Source organism: Melanaphis sacchari, unplaced genomic scaffold (genome assembly GCF_002803265.2).
Source record: "Melanaphis sacchari strain LSU unplaced genomic scaffold, SCAv2.0 Contig0_pilon_pilon, whole genome shotgun sequence".
NCBI lineage: Eukaryota > Metazoa > Arthropoda > Insecta > Hemiptera > Aphididae > Melanaphis > Melanaphis sacchari.
This window is the reverse complement of record NW_020270366.1, coordinates 18,630,749-18,652,540: the sequence shown is the minus strand read 5'-3', so window position 1 is coordinate 18,652,540 and position 21,792 is coordinate 18,630,749. Positions and strand designations below refer to the sequence as shown.

At 21.9% G+C, this 21,792-nt stretch overlaps 1 protein-coding gene across 2 annotated transcripts in view; it reads right to left on the bottom strand.

Moving 5' to 3' along the window:
• The window catches only part of LOC112598582 (pancreatic triacylglycerol lipase-like), a 38,173-nt gene extending 20,887 nt beyond the window's left edge, over nucleotides 1–17,286 (bottom strand). The window contains exons 1-3 of one of the 2 annotated variants that reach the window (XM_025345109.1): nucleotides 17,182–17,286; nucleotides 16,607–16,658; nucleotides 4,734–4,866 (exon numbers count right to left, since the gene is read on the bottom strand). In XM_025345109.1, coding sequence (XP_025200894.1) covers nucleotides 4,734–4,866; nucleotides 16,607–16,634 — 161 coding nt within the window. In that variant the 5' untranslated portion in view covers nucleotides 16,635–16,658; nucleotides 17,182–17,286. Of the gene's footprint in view, nucleotides 1–4,733; nucleotides 4,867–15,751; nucleotides 15,808–16,606; nucleotides 16,659–17,181 lie in introns of those variants that run through there. The other variant, XM_025345117.1, reaches the window with a different exon arrangement.
• Between the last annotated feature and the right edge of the window lie 4,506 nt (nucleotides 17,287–21,792).

The following is a 21,792-nucleotide window of genomic DNA, read 5'->3' as shown; positions in this document are numbered from 1 at the left end:
AAAAGTCGATTTATTTATTTTTTAGGTTAGGTATCTTATGATATGAGTTCTTATATAATATTTCCTTTAAATCATGAAATGAATAAAATTATAATTGTTTTTTATTTTAATATTAAACAGCTGCAGAAAAAGAAATACTATAAATTACAAATTCTTAATTTAAAAAAATAAATAAAAATTATAGAGAATTATTATTTTTTATAAATAATACTTTAGTGTTACAAATTGCTATTAGATTTCGCTCTCTAATTGGCAAATCGAAACATTTTTTTCGACTAATTATCGTGTATACATACACACACTCATACCAACATATACACTATCATAAAATCAATAGATTTATTGCTCCATTCAAAATTTAAAAATCAATCACATCAATAATCTACTAAAATATTTTTATACGATTTTATTCTGGTAAATTATATAATTTTTTGTTTATTATCATTAGTGTCTCAGTGAATAAATAACTAAACAAATATTACTAGTTGATATAATTTAGAATAAAATAGTTTTTTATTTGGATAGCTATGAACTTTATACAATTTTGGCAAAATCACTTTAAAGATTTTGGATAAAAGTTATGCCGTATACATTGAAATTATTGTCGAAAAAGACCCGTCAACGTTTGTAAGTTCCAGTGTCTGCTTCCTGTACTTGACCCAGAATAAAATCTACGTAAGTTTTTTTTTTTTGAAAGGAAAGTTGTTTTATGGAGAAAAAAAAGCACTTCGAGTATATATGTAAAAAAAAATGCGAGAAAAGGGGAGAGAATAAAACGAAGAAAAGGATCATTGAGAGCGTTTCATTTCCCTAACACGACGAGAAACCCGTGGTTACGTTTATCTTTGACAAATCATGGACGTGCCAGGAGAATAGAATCGAGAAGAAACAAAAAAAAAGGGGGGTAAGCGGTGTGCCTCTGGATTTATTTGCCATTTTGTGTTTATACCTCTTTCAACTCTGTATTGTGTTCTCATTCTTTGGCACATTATTCAGAGTGCGTACAATACACCGATATGTGTGGCTTATATCATGTACGTATAATAACAAAAACGTACTAACCTGTGAGCATAGGCATAAACCGGGTTAGTTTAGACGGAAATAGGCAAGCGGGTTGTGAAAGTTATATGGAAATGACCTGATGGTTGTTTTGGGTGATATGAGTAGAGACGGCTAGGGGAAGTTTATACGTGTAGTACATTATTAATTCGATTCAAATTATGGTTTTTTGGGAGTCTTTTGGTTGGCGAATTTTGCCAACACGTATCTGGTATTCACACTGGGAAGTAATAATAATATATTTATTTTTTCAAACACCTGACTTGAGTTGTTAGTTTTTAGTTCATGAAAATTTAAATGAATTTTTTTTTTTTACTTTCAACATTTATTACTAGCTCGGTTAGATAAAGTCATAACGCATGGTAATGTAATCATCACAGCATTTTTTTAGCAGTTTAAAGTGTTATTTTTAATATGACAGATTATTAATATTTTTAAAAAACATTTATTTCACATAATGAGTATGTACTTCTTATTGATAAGTAGAGCGCGGATTTCTATGCAATTGCATATTTTTTTCCTTTTAATATTTTTGGATTTTTGTCAGTTATCTCCACGAATCATCATAATTTGAAGCTAATGGTGAAATCTTTTTTTGCATATTTCTGCATATTTAAAGGTTATTGCATATTTTTGCATATTTTGGCAAAATTCAAAATTTATTGCATATTGAAGCGAAAATTTAAAAAAATTTAAAAAAGTGTATAAGATAATATTTTGACAAGTAGAATGATTTAACATTTATATCTACTCATTTGGCATTTTTAGTGATAGTCATAAAAAAAACTGAAAACTCGAAATATAACTTTACATCTAAGCTTTTCAATAATTGACGAAACGAAAGAAAAAATGCATTCTATTTCTGGATCGAAAGGTGTAACACTTACAACAAAATTAAACGAGCTTTCCAATAAAAATGAAGGTCTGAAAATTCTACGAAAAATTAATTCAGTGTTATTAGGCGAAAACGTTCAGCTCAAAGAACTTTATCAAGATCCGATAATACTAAGTTGCTTCAAATATGCCCCAATAACTTCGGTTGACGTCGAACGTTCGTTCTCAGTCTTTAAAAATATGTAAACCGATAAACGATACAGCTTCACAGAAGAAAAACTTGAAATGCATATGATTATTCATTTTAATAATAAATACAATTTTAAAAATAAATTAAGTTTAGAAAATTCCCTAAATTTTTTATTATTAAGTATTTAAGTAATTAATTATTATAAGTTTTATTGTAAATTTTAAATGAATAAAAAATTCTTGCATATTTTCATAATTTTGACTGCATATTTTCATGATTTTTACTGCATATTATATGGCATATTTCGATACTTTTAAGTGCATAAAAATCCGCGCTTTATTGATAAGTTATGATAACTGACATCTTATTGTGATATTATATAGAATTGCAATTTTCAAGATTTAAACATCTAAACGTAATATAATTTAAATTTTAAACCTTGATGATATGATATGACAAGCTTATCCACGATAATAGATAATATCTATACAATTATATTTTTTGTTTGAAAACTTATTATGTTACTATACTAAGAACATAAGATAATCATGATATAGAATTTAACGGCTGTTGAATCATATTGTAGGACTTAACAAGCCGTGTAGGCGTAAGCTTACAAATTCATGTTTAACATTTAAATGATTCTTAGCAGTTTAATGAATTCATACTCATGATATTGGAATATACATTTTCTAAAACCACATTTATGGAATAAATAAATTCTATGTCGGTAGGAAGTCTACTTCATGTATAGTCTTGATTAAGTTAATGAGTACAGTAAGTGTTTCTTGCAATAATTTATAAACTGATTTACTATTTTACTTGCCTACAATATTCTACAATTTCTACGTATTTGAGTGCTTTTACGGAGAAAAGTTGTATAGGTACCCATAGTAATAAAGATATAAGTCGAGTATGGGAAAACCAATTTTTAGGATGTTTTTCTTTGCTAATAAAATATATCTCAATGTGTGTGTATCATTATTCGTTGTGTTTTATTGCGTATTATAATATTTTTCTTTAATTGTACATTATATTGTGTGATGGTGTTGTATAATTTATTAATACATATATTGTTGACATAATAAAATGTTATATATAGGGAATAATATATTAATATACTTGTATTCTATGAGATAATACTAATATGTATACGGGTATATAATAGTAAAATATTTTTTATCAATAGGACAATTAATGTAAATCAGAATTTCACAGTCGTATGGAGCTGTTATAGAAAAAGAAAATAATAAATGAATAATTAAAAGTAAGTATGTACATTATTTGTATATCATAATATAATAATAATAGTATTATACATTAATGATAATATTTATGTTTATTATATGGTAATAGGTATTAGATGTAGATACTTGTACTTGTCACGAGCACTAATAACATATATTATGTAAATTGGTTTATACATAGTGTATACCTACATTATACATAACACATACGTATATCACATGTAATAGTAGTTATAGATTTGAGTTTTGTTTTATAAAATCAATGAATTTATTTAAAGCTATTTTATTCACTTGAAATATAGAGAAATACAAGTTAGTTAGTAATTTGTTAATATGTAAATGTGTAACACACATAAAATAGTAATAAAGTACCTTCCTAATATTTTTCATTCGCTGAAATAATGTATGTTATAGGTTGAAATTACTTTATTACCTATTCACTTAATTTTGAATGAATTTTAATATTAATATGTCGTAAATGACAGTTATATTTTTATAAATTTTATTTTCATTTTTAAATTATAAAATAAATAGAAAACACAGATTTTAGAAAATTGTTTTTTATTTATTACTATAGTGAAAATTAATAGCTTTACCAAACAGCTATCATAACGAAAATTCTATAGTATGAGTACTGTGTACTTGATGCCGTAAATCAAAATGAATTATTTCCGTACAAAAAGAAAAAAAGATGGAGACTGGAAAGTGGGAAGTAGATTTTTTTACAGACTACTTTTATTGTATTTAGTTTTTAAAATAAAAAAATACGGTGATTAAAATCTTATTTTTAAAATATTCATACGGGACATGGAAACATAATATATCGATTAGATTTAAAAATTAAATTTAGCACAATTGAAATAACATTATATTGTTGTTTTTCCTTCTTTTATTTTTAATTTTATTGATAAGTATGATTTCAATATTATTTAGAGTAATTATATTCTTAAAATAGGTACTATGTTTATTTATATGTAAGGAAAATTATTTTAAACATTTTAATTTATATTAATGAAAATTTAAGTAGTATAACTTGAATAAATTCAATTAAAACAGAATATTTTAGATTAATTCATAACCTACTCTATATAAACTCTAACTGTCTTAACTCTATGTCACGTTAGTTGTCAGTATTTTTATTTAGAAAACCAAAAATATAATTTTTCATTTTTTTTTTTTTTTTTTTAAACATATAAATATATTATGTTTAAATTGTTTATGCAAAGGTTAAGTTAGGTTAGGTTATAATTTAGGTTATAAATATTTAGAGATACTATTGACATTTTATGAGATAAATAATTTAAATGTTGTATTTTATTTAACATATGATACATAATTTTTTAATTCAATTTGTGACTTATGTATAAGAATAAATTCTATGTGAGTTACAAGACTTTATTTACCTTGTATATAAATGAAATGTTACATGTTTGTTTGGACACGTTGCTGGCGGTTCTATACAATGTTTATACTTACCGAAATTTGGAAATCTTATAAAATCACCTTTGATTGATATTAGATAATTCAGGATCCATACTGTAACATAAATAATCTTAAAGAGTTAAAATTATACGACATTATAATATGGATAATATTTAAAATATCTAAAAAGTAGACTAACTTTCAATTTGGGGTTAAATTGTTAGTGAACAATGTTTTGATAAATTATATGTTGAAATTTATTTTTAGTTTAATTTTATAAATTTTTTAAGATACTATTATCAACAAATCATCATATTGTGATTCTCAGTAATAAATATATTTTTAAGAATATTATAATGTATTTATTTATTTATTAATTTTTTGTATAATATTTAATCTATTATATTGATAAAAATCAATATCTGTGTGCGCACAATCGATTATTCTTAATCAAATCTATTGTACTTATAGTTCTGAAATTTGGTATGTAGGTAATCTTTATAACTGAGATAGTGCTCCTCTAAACCAATTTCAAACCAAGTCATCATTTTATATTATATCTACTTTGAAGTATTAATAAAAGGATTGTAATGTAAAGTAACATAGCTATTAACAATCTCACTTTATCTAATTCAAATTTGGAACTCGAGAGCGTGATTAATTAGTGTAACGAAAAAAATATTGGAAGATTTTTCATACTTTAAAAATGATTAGATGTTTTAATTGATTATTTTTTTAACATAATAAGCTAAATATTTTCAAACTATTAAGTTGTTAACTATAAAATTTTTTATAATAATGAAGATTATCAATAAATATTATGTTTTATTAATAATAATTTGTCTTTATTATTTTTATATAATATGTAGGTACTGTTAATTGCTTTACAGATTTTTCAGACAAATTATTAAAACAAAATTAATAGTAATATTAAAAAAATTTAGTTTTTAGTAGTTTTTTTAAACATTTTTTTACTTAATTTGAAATAGGTCAGCAATAAAGTTCATTTCAACTTCAGATAATATATTTAAAATCGATAATGATTGGTCAACCAAAATTCTTTAGATGTTTCACTGACTTAAAAAATATTACTGGTTCAAAATTATAAAATTAAAAAAAAAAAAATGGTATTATTTTAATTTATTGTACCTATTTTTTGAGAAGTTATTTTAACGCATACCTATGTAGTATAATTAACAACTTTGAATTAAAAATTTGATATTTTTGTGATTTTTTAATTAAAAAAAATATTTTGACGTTAAAACATATTCCTGCTATTTTTTATTTTAATTATTTTAATATACATGGTATTTTTATAAAATTACTAATTTACAAGTTTACAAGATAAGTATTGTTATACATAAGAAATCATCTTTTAAAAGTATACGGTTTTACATGAGATAAACTTTTATAATAAATATAGTTATGATTAATTTTAAGTTGTTCGATTGGTTATCTTGGGCTTCTAAAAATATATCTTGAGGTAGGTGTGACTACAGCCTAGGACTAGTGGTTTTATTTCTGATTTTGTAATGGAGGGCACCTTCAGTTTTATTGAGTTTTTCATGGAAGTTTTTAAATTGGTTGATTATCCAAGTCGACTGATAAGTTAGTCCCGTGTTGTTGTGAAGTTGTCTCTTTTGTATTAACCAGGAGATTTTTAATATTTAATGTTATTCTCATGAATTTCTTTGGGCTGATTTGAAGTTTTTTAATTTTTATTTAGGGACCAGTTACCCAAAATTGGATCATATTTAAGAAGGATATTATAAATGTAGAAATTATGATATATCTACTTACTCTTAACTATCAATAAATTATGTCATTTGAGTCTTAAACATAAGGGTTTAGTTTAACTATTGTTTTAGTTTACATATGGTTATCAAACGGGCCACACACTTTTAATTATTATAGTTTTAAGTCTTAAATGTTTTAATAGATAAATATTTAAGAGTGTGTTAATTAAGAATTTAGATCTAGATGCAACTACGAAGCTAAGGTTTTAGCCTAAGCCCTAAGGTTTATTCAATAGTCGTATGATAACAGTATAGTATACTATAATATACTATATAGTATCAATGGATAAATATGAAAGATTTTAAACAAAAATTTATGTATCTTTAATTTTTACTTTAACATTAATTATTAAAAGTAACAACTATTATATTATTTTATAAGTTTATCAGGTATTTTTAATTAATACATATAGGTTTACATTATCAATTATCATATAATATAATAGTTATTTCAAGACTATAGGTGCGCAGCAAGTAGATGTGCCACGAAATTTTTCCGAAAAATAAATTAATGACCAAAAAAAAAAAAGATCTAACAAATTGTGATAATATACAAAAATAATAAATATTACAAAAATATAAAAATAAAAATACATTTTATTTATTTTATTTAGTGTTTTGCTGTAAAAAATCAAATATTAACTAAAATAATACAGAATACTGTGTTTAAAAAAACATTTTAAAACTACTACTAATATATCGTTGCATTTATTGTTTATTTTATTTATTTTCATTTATTATTTGTGCATTCCTAGTATACAAAAATATTATTAACGAGTATGGAATTTAATTTATACTTTACAACGCTCTTTAATGAACATTTTTATAGCTAAAAACATATAAAATCAATATAATATATCTTATATGCTTTAATGATTATTAAACAAAAATTAATTCAAATACAAAACGATTGTTTTAATTTACTAAAAGAATCAAAAATTATATAATAGTGCATTAAGTCAATCTTAGGGTTGGGAAAAATTGAGTTTGAATAAGAAGATAATAATATTAATGTTATATTAATATATATTTTAATCGGTATTATGTAAAAATATCTAGATCTATAATACTCGAGGAAAAAGTATCCCGTTAAAAATATCTGAACAGAAAATAATATCCTTATATTTATCTATTATAGTCATTTTAATAAATTGATAATTCTTAAAACTAAAACTAATTTTTTTTTTTTATAAAACTAAAAATTAAAAATTCTTTACACATTTTTAATTTTCAATAATTTATCAGCGTCTGTTTTATAATTAAGGTTTGTGATATACATTATAATTTAAGACCAATAAAAAGTACAAATTTTACTGTCGTATAAAGTGTGATGACAATATATATTATTTATTATTTTTCAAATAGAAGGATAGAATGATTAGTTTTTGAAATCTCAAAATTATCCATTTGTTTAGTGATTTATAGCAAAATTGAGGTTAAAGTTTTATATTTATGAGTTTAAAGTAGTATAAAGGAAATTGGCCAGTTGCTTAAAAAAAAAAAAATTCATAAATATACAAATTATCTAAAAAATTATGTATTGAATATAATGAGAGCTTATGATATGTTAAAATATGATAAAAGTATATTCTAAAATCAATGGTATTACTTATTTTATTTATAGCTAGAATTTTCAACATATCGCTAATACGATTTAATAAAAAATATGCTAAATAAATAATCAAAATACCCATAATAATTTTTACATATTTACTTAATCTTATATCTATCAAAAGTTTTTTGGTCACATAATAATTACAGAAATAATCCATTATTTTCACTTCTCTTTAAAAAGGCTCCAGTTAAACCATCAGTCCTTTAGTCCACAAGTCTTTCAATCTATTAGTCGGCTAGTCCGTCTCTTTATTTTTTTATATAACGTTTGTCATTCACATTAATAATTGTATATACATTCATAGTTGAATATAAATTATTTATCATAGTTAAAATAAAATAAAATAATATTCATATTTCTTTTTTACATCTGTGATCAAATTTACCAGAAAATATATTTCAACACTAATAAGTATAAAATATATCATTATATTTTAAGAATAACACTATCAAACTTTTCCACATATTATTAGCAATTTATTTTATTTTGTAGTACTAATTACATTTTCTTCATATCTATTTAAAACACGTCTTTTTAATTAACTTATGAAATAAGTTCAATACATTAATATTATATAATGCAAATTCTATTGAAACAATAATATAGATAGAAAAGTAATTTTGTCGTTTACTGAATGTCTTATATTCATTTAAACAAATATGAAACAAGAAATATAAATACAATTAGTATGCACATTTTAGCTCTTTTTTTCATTTAATTTTAAATTATTATTTTTATTTCTTATTCTTATCATAAAGAGAAAAATTGAACACTTATTAAAGGCAATGAGGACAATATTAAGAGATATTTAAAATATTATTATGTATTATTTATAATTTTTATTTTTACAATTTATTAATTATTACATTATTACAAGTAAATAAGAAAATTGTATATATTGATAGTTTTACTTTCGAGTATAATTTTTTTTCAATTGAAATTGATTTAAATATTATATAAAGTAAAATTTAGAATTTTCGATATAGAGAGAACTTAATTTAAAGCGAACTGCCCGTCTGTTAGGTTGCCTATATGATAAAGTGTTGTAGATAATTCTATAATTTTTGTTCTATAAATCATATTATGTTTGTAGAAATAGTATGAAATACGCATATATATGTTATACAAAGTATATTAATATTATCAACATATTTGTTATTTTTTGTTTATTTTAAACTATAATGTATCACATTCATTGATCATAAAACTAACATTGATAAAATATTGAAAATTTGAGATGATTATAATTTATTATCTTATTATATAATAAAAAAAATTAATTTTATCATAATTTAAAATTTTATTGAAATGTTTATTTCTCTAGATAAATGTAACTCATTTTTGTGTTGATTCCCCAAAATAATGTAGAATTATAATAATAATTCAACTTAGTCTTACAATGTATTTATATAATTTAATTAGTTACTTACTTAAAAAAAGTTATATTAAAGTTTATAAATGGTATAAGTTTTAGTTTCATTACAAAAAATACTTTAGTTGATTTAATAAGTAATACAAATTTAACATAAATATTAATATTATATGAATTTTTAATTGAATAATTTTTGTTCAAGTAAGGTATTTTATTGAGTTAGATAAAATAAGGCTACTTACTAAAATTAAAATTTTAAAAACAATGGATAATACTTGTTTTTATTCTAAAGATGATTTATTGTATATGTAGTATATAATATAGTTATAGTATAATAAATATTTATTCGGATAATTTTCAAATTATTTTAAACTAAGAACTCAAAATATAGATAATCATGTTAATGTAGTGTGTGAGTTTTTGAATTCATGATAAATTAGTAGTTTTTCACAAATATTAATTTAATTAACTAAAGGAATTATCCTATATCTTAAACCTACATAATGGGTTAAATCTAGGTTTTAAATTGTCAAAAGATTTTGTGGTGATTACTGGTTTATTTCAGAGTGACACATTATTTCGTGGTTTGAGTTTTGTTTAATTTATGTGGTATTAGATAATAGATCATTAAAGACTTCGTAAAAAGATTAATTAAAATAAATACAAAGAAGACTTCCATCTTTGTCTTAGTAAAATAAAAGATTTATTACAACGAAATAAGTTTATTAGAATAACATGAATTTAATATAATTTTGACGATAATACGAATAATGTTTTGGAATTATATAAAATAATTAACATTGCTATTTATTATTTAAATAAGTAATTTAATCTGAATTTTAATTTAAAATGTCTATGAAAAAAATAATTCTGATTGTATATTTATAGATTTTTTAGTTTCAGTATGAAATACTTATGTGGATAATTGTATTACATTTTCAAGACTTCGCTATAAAGATTAAAGATTTTATACATTTTTACCTCAAAATACTAAATAATATTGTTTTTGATTATGATTTGTTATGTAGAAGGAATTCGCATCATTTTCGCTTAAGGTGACGAAGAGGGTTTCTAGAAGTATATTAAATATAGCTAAGTTTTTAATGAATCGATTTAGTTTAGTGTTAAAATGTAGATGAAGCCGCTTATAGTAATGTTTACCTCTCCATGTATTGTTTTTATGTGTAGATCTCTGTGTAAGATGTGATTAGATACATACGGTGAGAAATTAAAAATTTTTCTTAGTGTAATATTTTAAAACCTGTGAATTTTTTTTTAAGTTGGAAATGTTTGAATTGCCCTATAACTGACCAAATTGACTTAAGGAGAGATTAGTAAAGAAATAATTTAATATTTAATTTTGAATGTTATGAGTTATAGGCATTCGTAAACGGGAATTTAATCGTAATATTTTAGCCTATTAAGGCTTAGGTAAAATAGTGGTCGAGAGCCAGTCCTAGATATTTTACAGTTAGGGCTAAAAGTATTTGAGTACCAAAAAGCGTTACTTCTGGACACGGTGCTAATTTAAGTGTAAATGTAGTATGAGTTGATTTAGTTTGATTTATTTTAAAACGCCACATTTTGTATAAATTTTCCATTTATGAAAGATGGGTTTGTAGATTTTAGGAGGCCATTGTAAGATCTACATTGTTACCTTATGGAACTTTTGTCACAATTCCAGCTAGGTATATTAGATCCAGCAAAACTATAATGGACTTGAAAGTATCGGTTTGTAAGATATAAATTAAGTATAATATTGTATGTTGAGCGAAAGAATTATTTTGATTTGTTTAGCAGACCTTTGTACCACACACTGTCAAAGGCTTGCGATACGTCGAGGAACGCGCAAATATAGAAACTTTATTTTTTAAGGGCGAATATAAATAGCGTCAATAAATTATTTTTATAAAATTCAGTCTATTAAATAACATTGTGTATTTTGTACGTTTGAATAAAAAAATGTACTAGTAAGCGGATATCGATCTGTTGTAAATCAGGTGTGTAGATAGTAACATCTTTATTTTAAAATTGACAATATGGACTTCGTAATCTATAATTTAAAATAATAATAATAATATATTTTTATTGTTGGTATAGTTTTAAAATAGGTAATTTAATCATGTAAATTAAAATTAATGTATATCTGAATGTTTAGTTTAATAAAATATTTTGATGGCGATTGTGAATTAAAACTATTTTTCTTTCATGAGTAAATTCTGTATATAATATTATAAATTTATTGTGATAAAATGTAAATAGCAAAACAAATGAATTTTTTAGTACTGCGCTAGCAGTTGAAGTGCATGGCGCCATTCGCACGATTCCGAGTCATTGAGCAAAATTAATATTTTCCAGTTCCCTCATACTATATCCAGTCCCACTGAATGTCTGATAGTAAATCCATAAATTACGTTAATTTGTCTTACCAGTAATGGGGGCCCGTCTAATAGTATTTGCATTTAATATTGTTAAGATTGTCACACATTCTTATCGCCCTTGTGCTATCGCTTTTTTACGGGTTTCCAATACACAATATACTAGCGAAGAAGTGAATAGAGATAATTAAATAATGATATTAACAAAAAAAAAAAAAAAACAAGATCCGGCCATGGTCCCAATTACAGTAATCACAAAGTTCACACTCTTGTTAATTTTTAGAAGGTTGTATTAAGAAATTGAACATATCTTTAAATTTGAATTATATTGGTGTTAAAATAAAAAACTTTTTTATTCATACATTCTATGTATTTATACTTGTGCATCTTTGATTAAAATAATTTTATTTTTATTATGTATTTGTAAAAAACTAAATTTTTGAGACATCAAGTTTATTATAAATATCAGAGTAAAAATAATCTTAATCAACATTAAATAATATCATTGAGTTTATATTGTATAAATACTATATATACTCAATGATAATATGATGACTTTATGGTATTATATTTGAGGAAAAAATTGTCTATAAATTGACATTATTCATGTTAAAAAATGTGTGTCATATAGATTATTACACATTGTTAACAAAAATAAGAAATAATTACATTTGTAATTTATCAAAACGATAATTTAACATTTATTTTAGGGTAATTATTCATAATGAATTTAATTATACATATTTAAAATAGTTTCTCTTATTCGTGCACCTATGCTAATTAAGACTACGTAATTGTTTTGTTTTAACATAGTTAATTAGAAACGTTGAAATAATGTTAATCTTATCTAAATAATACAGAATAAATGCAATCATGTAAATTCAAGTGCATAATAATTATTTATTTGTTTTAGCTACATTTTTTTGTGAATTTATAATGTTTTGCGAGGGACAGCTGAACATAAAAATATAACTTAAATCTAACTTAATAAATAAAAATAAATCTTTGAAATTGTATCTTTAATAAACAATAAAATGAATGTATTTTTTCAATTAGTTAATGATTTTGTAGTACTTACTTTATAATACGTAAATATACCTACTTAAAAAAATTTAATGACTATTAAACGGCGACTTAAAAGTTTATGGTTTTTAATAGACATATTTTATAATGTAGTGTTATGCGTAAAACATTATGTTTTCAAACAAATATGGATATTTATCTATATAAATATTAAAATAATTATTATTATGTTGCATAAACACAGTTGTCATCTACTTACATTTTAATATTTGTTTATTGTTATCAAATAATATTATACATATAATTATGTAATCTTATATATTAGTTTGTTTGTTCTCAAAAAAAACAAAATATTTATTTAAATATTAAAATGATTGTTTTTGTGTTTTATAGACACAGTTGTCATTTACTTACATTTTTATATTTGTTTGTTGTACAGTTCAATATTTAGTAATAATAATGATAATATATAAAACATATGGATATAAAAAATATATATTTGGTTAACTGTACTTTTAATTTATTTTAATTTCTTTATTTACACTTAAGTGATCTAAAAGTCATATTTTTAAAAAGTTTATAAAATATAATTTATGAGTATGTTACATCTTACACATGTAAAATATAATATTTGATTTTAAGATTTTTATGAAGTAGTTTTATAAGTTATTTTATAACATTTTATTTCAAATACCTAATATATTTTATAAATATTTATTAATTGAATTTCGAATATTTTTTGTACTTTGAGTTTTCATAAATATAACCTTTTTAGTTACATTTGATGAAATATTATAAGATTATTAAAATTCATCTTATTTAATGGTTCACTATCAAAAACTTTTAATAATCAAATTTATACATAGCTTTCCGTCGATACTGATGGTTTTAATAAAAATAAATATATATTATTTTATTAAAAATATTTCAAGTATGTATTTCAATAGGAATATTTATAATTTCAAGAGACTTTTTTTGTTATTGGGATTTGAGTCTATATTCAATTGGAAAAAAACATTTCTGAAAAAAATTTGAACGTATATTATTTAAAAATATTTTATTTCTTTAGTGTAAATTGTAGGGTACTTAAAGAATTATAAGTTTATATTATACATATAATAAAATCTCAATCTAATACTAAAGGGCTAAAGATATTATGTTTAAGATGATGTTTTAACTAGATTTAATCTAAGATTATAAATTAATATTACATGTTATCTTTTTTTCGAAAGTGTAAGTATTAAATCTATGTTATTACTGATAGAAATATATTTAAAATAGTTATTAATTCATGTATTTGTAATATTTACGAATAGACATTCTAATGAAAGTAACACAAACCATATTTACAATAGGTAAACAATAATAATAATAATAATAATAATAAAAGAGTAAGGTATAACTATAAATAAATTAACTTGGTGTGGTTTAATGTTAAATTTTTGTTTTAGTACATTATATTTAAAAATAAAAATAATGAATAGTCTATAATATGGTAAATATCATTATATTATGGTAATATATTATATAGGTTTGGTTGGGAATATATAATATCGTACCTATTAATATTTGAATTATATTACATGATTTTAGATTTAAATGTATACAAATCCCTAGATATTATAAGTAATAACTAATAGGTATTTAATTAAAACAAACTTTATCGTGGTTAATGAATTGATTTATTGTAGGTTTGAATATTCATTTAATATTTTTTGGAGTTATTATTTTTTTAAATATATATTTTGGAAGTTTTTGTTTAAAAATATAGTAATAGTGGTATGTTGTTATTTGTATTACACAAAAATATAAATAAAAAATTGACCATTTTTTATGAGAAGAAAATTACAAGGAAAAATTGTCGCATTTAAAATTATGTAGTTAAAATTAAAAATATGTATAGCGTAAAAATAATAAATTGCAAGCTTTCACAAATATTAAAAATAGAAAGTTTAGACTATTGTATGCAGTATTATATTCTACAAATAAAATTATGGTTTATTAATTTTAAATTAAATTTTAAATTAAATATTTAATGGATTATTTAATCTCTTGAAAAAAATATATAACTTAAAATAATTAAAAAAAATTCATAATTTATTACCATAAAATTTTTGTATTAACTAAATATATTCTTTGATTATAGTTGTATTTCTGATCATGATTTTTTAAGGATTAAATAATATTATCAATAGTTAACTTTTTTTTGATAAATATTGGACAGATTAAAATTCAATTTATTAACTATCATTTTATACTAACTATTTGTTTTATATAAATGTATATTCTAAAAGTTAATTGGAATTGAGGGTTAAGAGTAACATTTTGGTAACCATTAGTAAGCATTTCAAGATGGTTTAATTAGAATATGATGTTGAATTAAGCTTTGAAAAATAAAAATAAAATGTTTGATAGTTATAAACTTATAACACGATATATATTTTTCAATTTAATATATTAGTATTTTTAGTCTTTGAATTTTCATAAATGTAATTGTATTTAAATGGTCTTAAGAAATAAAAACATCATTGAACTGTTTTTTTTTTTTTTTTTTTTACTATATATTTTGTACGTTTAGTTTTAGTTGTTTTAATTAAAAATAATAACGAACCAAAAATCAAAATAAAACTTATTCATGGTTTACATTAAATATTAAAATAGTTAAAAAAACTACTTTTACAATTAATGATAATTAGTTGGTTTTATTTAATTAAAAACATTTGAAAAAGGTTGATTGTATTAAAAACAAAGTTCAAAAATATTGCATAGTTATGTTTAGTATATAATCTAATGTACGTATAGAATTGGTACTTACAGTATATTGCCATGAACATTTTATAAGTTTTCTTTGACGTTAAATGAAAAACTCTTCTAGTCAAATTTATAAAACACGGCTTTATGTAGGTGTGAATAAACTTAAACTAATCCAGTATAAAGGTTCCAATATAAGTATACTAGTATACAATTGCACCTCTCTCAATTAGCTGCTAGCTATCACATTGCAAGCATTGTTTGCGGTGATAATAAGACACGTTTTTTTTTCACGGTTGTATTATAGTCATACATAGTTTATAGTCGTTTTTAGGTCATTAGAATATTTTGACTTCAAATTGGATAATTGACTAATTTTATTTTTACAAATAAAAAAAGGACTTAAAAAATATTCTTGTATAAACAATTAACTTTTGATACCTATTAAAATATTTTTTCTTTACTACAAAGGTTTTTCAATATTCTCAAGTCGTTTTATTGAAATACATAATTAATATAATAATTAATAGCTAACTTCACTAAGTAATTAAAAATGATTTAATCATTATATTATAATATAGCTTGTTATTTTTATTTGAGATGTCGATTTTTAAGATCTTAAAAAAAAAATTAAAACTTGGTGGAAATATGTTTTCAATATTATATACGTATAATATGATTAATCGTTTATTATTATACTTGAGTTAATTACATTTTTTTTTTTTTAAAGAGCACTTATTATAAATAAGACTATAATTATCATGAATTATAGACAAAATTTGTATTATTAACTACTGAATTTATGATTAAAAAAACAATGTAAGTTATTAATTATTATAATTTATCATCCAAAAATATATTTCTAACAAGTAGAAATGCAGTTTTAATATTAATAAAAATATATTTACATATTTCTTACTGATTATGCACTGGTATGGAGACATCATAAAGTTCGTGAATAATTTAAAAACCTAAAAAAAAGAATATATTTAGTATAAAGAATTTATTATAATTTATAATATATCTATTGACTATTGTATATGATTAGTGTTAGAATTTACAAAAAGATAACGCAATATTATTTATACATTATTTATATGTATTGGGAATATTCTTACAATTTTTTAACGACGATAATAGTGTAATATTAATAAATTATATAATTTAAATAAAAAATAATATAATATATCAATACAGCAATACAATTTTATTATTTTTAACTTAAAAATAATTAATTTACATTTATCTATTTATACAAACCCGAGCTAATATTTTGAAGTATATTTTAATTTTGATAAGATTTGAATGGATATAAGAATAATTATATTAAATAACAAAATTATAATCTATAATTAATGGTTATGCATTTTTTTATTTTGAACTTGAGAACTTAAGTAAATAAACTGATCAATAATGATTTATTAGTAACAATTTCCAATATTATTTTTTGTTTGTTATCTATTTATAATTAGTTAGGTATTTAAAAATACACACCAGCACACCAGTTATGCCCGCAAGTTTAATGATGATATAAAATTAAAATGAAGTAAAATTTAACGATAGATAGGTATTATGCAATTTCACAATAAACACGGGTTAGTATAAATTGAGAATTGATAACATTAATATACATTTTTCAAGTTCTATTATATCGATGCAGTTAACCAACTGTGTAAATAAGTTTAATATAATAGCGACATAAAATAAATGCAATACCTAAGTAAAACATATGTAGACCATTTACTATGTAATAGCTACTATTTAAACAATGTCATATTTATCACAATTAATTATTAAACTTAATTTGTCCAAGTGTTTAACTAATGGCAGGTATGTGCCTAATAAAAAAAAAGAAAATATCGTTAATATTTAATACGGAGAGCTCAGGCTCCTGGTAACTATTTTTGTAAAAATAATTTATCATGTATATTTTGGGATAACACTGTAATGGATTATGGATGTCTCAACGTTAAGTTAAGTTTTACCATTGAATTATAATCTAAACAACTTAAAGAATCTATTGGTTCGAAAATTATTTTTATATTATTTGTACATAAAACTGTTTATGTTTGTTAAATAGAAGCAATCCAAAACTTGGGGATATCATGTGTTTTTGATTTCAAGTTGAATATATTTCATACATTTTTCTGTATATCAATTTGTATTACTTTATAAACATTGATTGCAGGAAAATGCAGAATATAAAGTATAATATTCATAAACTAATTATTTATATTGTAAGTACTTAAATCTATTTATACTCTGATATTAATGTAATTTAATTATTTTTTGGATACATTTATTTTTTGTGGAGATTAATTTAATTTTATTTATTTACACAATACAACGAATTCAATAATCGTGCAAGTATACGTCACAGGTCAGTTGAGAGGTATGAATGATAAACATTTATTAACTTTGATGGGTGACGTAATTTTTAGGATCTATCCTCTTTCATGAATGGTAATTATGAGTAAGGGATGAATTTTTTATTATTTATAAATAACTAACTGAGATGACCTGGTTATTAAAGTGACTCAATTATTAAACATAAACGCCTCTCACAGAAGGCTATAATGTCACTAATGAACTAAAAGATAAATACATAGTGCGATGTTTAACTGAACTTAACAACTGAATGATTGTGGTTTATGTCCACATGTTGTTGGTGCTATAATAGTAGTAGGAGATTTGATTTACCTCAAAGTTATATGTATGTAATATGTATGTATGTATGTATGTATAATAAAATTTAAGTGCCCATTGTAGATTGAGAAAAGTATTAAGTTGAATCGGTAAAAAACATAAAATGGTCATCTCCAGGGTTATAATATAAAAACACATGTTAACTAATGATATAAATAACAAGTACCCGTAGGCCACTATTATTGTAATAACACACGATTGGATCCAATTTTAACATTACATTAGCTTAATCGACTAAAACATAAAATAACCATAACACAAGCCTGGTGACTTCTATATAAAACGAGTTAGTACGAGAAAGTACTTAGAAAGTATTTAACAAGTAAGTTCAACTGAGAAGAATTTATGAACGTTAGTACGATGAATACATTAAACATTTTTTTATTAGATATATATTAGATATTTACATAATGTCAACTAGAAAAGTAAAGATAACTTTAAATACTCTTAATATTGTAAACCAATTTAGATATTTACTTACATTTGAGATTGAAATCCGAAATAGTTATAGGTTTATTTTTTCTATATCAACAGAAAAACATATTTAATATGGGTAAAGTTACTGTTTTTGATGTATGTATTCAATTTTGTTTTAGAAATTGTTTTTATTTTCTTGCAAAACGAACAGTTTTAAAAAATAATATTGACAGATGTCAAATCATATTAAATTTCAGTTATGAAAAAAGTTATTATTGTTAGATTTAAAGATACCCAAAATTAATTTTCGACGAATTATGGCTTTAAATACATCCAATTATTTTAGTAATGAACAAATATATTCTAATTTTACCATTATAAAAATATATTTATAGTTAGATAATTTTTATTTAATCGTTAAAATTATTAAACGAATCGATATGATTATATGGATGTAAATTATGTATATCATGGCAGTTTATAGCAACGTATTTGATTTCACACACATTTATATTATTAAAAACTGTTATACCGTTGTCCTAAAATAATTTACCTATAAAATCCGTTATAATCAGATACAAATTGGTACCTCTTATAACCTTTTTTTGTAATATAATTGAATATTGTTTTGAACAGCCAATTATAGCAGTTATTAATAAAGAAATACTTAATAACGAATGAATTAAAACATGTGATCTTTTTCGAGCGCACCTATGAAATAAATTGAAATTTATTATTATAACTATTATAGATTAAGGGTTGACCACATTTCTAACATATTCTGTTCAATTAGTTTATCTATTTTGTGGTTTACCCAAATCAGTAGTATGTATCATTTTAATTAATTGTTTGGACCTTCCTAAGGCCGTTTCAATTAAACGAATTGGTAATGTGAAATTAATATTGAATATTATATTGAACATATATTTAGGTTATGATAATAGAATATGTAAATTATAAATTTTTTATTGTATCGATAAATTAATAAAAATATTAAAAGTTTAATGTTATTATTTTTTTTGTAAATTATTTTACGTATAGAAGCTACAATAACTCTAAAAGTTTTATTCATTAGTTTTGTTGATGGTACGAATCAAACGGCTCTTTAGTTGGCACTTTTAAAAGGTAATTTATTGTTTTTCAATAGTTTTTTTAAGCATATGGAAATACTACCGTAAAATAAATGAGAAAAAAATCTTTACTAACGTAGTTTTTTTTTATACTAAGTTCCTCAATGTTTTCCGAATCCGATTTATCATTTCTTTCAAATTTATTATATCAACATATCGATATATATATATATATATATATATATGTGTATGTATCCTATAGGCGAGTAAAGTGAATAAAGTTCTCAATGGTTTTTGTATCGCATTCGAGTAGATTTTATTTTTTATTTTTATATAAACAAATAGGTACCTAAGTGGAATTTATCAATAGAAAAAAAAAAGAGTAAAATTTAACTAAAATAAAATATAATTGGTAATTTTAATTTTATTTTTATTAAAGTTTTAAAATTATGCATAATATTATAACATATTTCAATTTTTTCCTTTTTAAAAATGTCATTAAATGTGTACATTTATGTTTTTCTCCCTTTTTTCTACCTATCCTTAAATTTACTCGTGATAAACTTAATTTATACATTTGTTTATGAAGTATGTATAGACTAAGTAATACAACAGTGAAGAAAGAATATTTATTACGCTAGCAGTATCATTTATAATAAGAGGGGTCACATGATTTCAATTTTCAACAATGGTAAAAAACAATGACTTAATAAATGTACAGAGCTCACACATATATAATAATCGAAGAGTAATTTTAAAATAGTAAAAATAATTTGTTTCAAAAATTAATAATTTTATCTTTATTCAAAGGTAATTTAATATAGATATTTTTATGAATACTTTTTTTTTTAATTTATATTAAATTTAATAATTTCAAAATAATTAGTTTTTTTTTAAAAAGTTGTTCTTTAAATTAATTTTATAACAAGATGGTTAAAGTTAATAAATTCAGTATGCTAACAAAGATGAAATATTGAAATATTTGAGTTTGAAAGTTTTGATGCAATCAAGAATTTTTATAAATAAAAGGTAAAAATTTTCATATAAACTATACTAGTTTATAATTTACACGTTTATCTATAAGTATAAAAAAAAGTAAAAAAATATGATATTAAACAAAAATTTATATTTGAAAATATTCATATTGTTTAATTATTTATAAATTATTATCGCTGAGTTTTATTTTAAATTTATACATATATAAATTATCTAAATATGTATTTTTTTTTAATTTTGATAACTGTAATCTCTTACTTAAGTTCCACAAATAATTTTTTCTTATTTATTTTTGCTCAAAAAATATTTAATTTTTATTCAACAATTTTTATACAAAGATATTGCGATATTAATTAGAATTAAGTTAATTTAATACCAACTAAAGGCATTTTAGTAAATAATTCTACATGTTGATACTTGTAAAATCAACTGAACAATTAAATATTAAAAGGTACACACAGTGTAGCTATTACTGTATTGAGTTTATATTTTCATTGAATTTATATACATATGAAATTTAAAAAAAATCAAAAGATTCAAGTATTTAAAGAAAAAATGTTTTGTGAACATCTTTGTAATTGTTCGTTCCGGACCTAATATATTTAAGTATTAAGTACCTACATAAGGTCTGTCTTAATTAATTGTTCATGTCAGCTAACAGTTTATAGACCCAAGATAATGACATTAATTTATTTAATAAATCAAATAGTAAGATAGCTACTGTTTATAAGAACGTTTTACCTACTAATAAAAATATTTTACGTAGTTGAAAATATTTCATTTTACTGGTACACAATTAATAGATGACAGGAATAAAAACAGATAATTTACATTTATGACAGTCCCCATAGGTTGTGGTACTTTATCGTAGAATTTCTATGAAAAAGCTATACTGTTATTAACAATAATAATAATA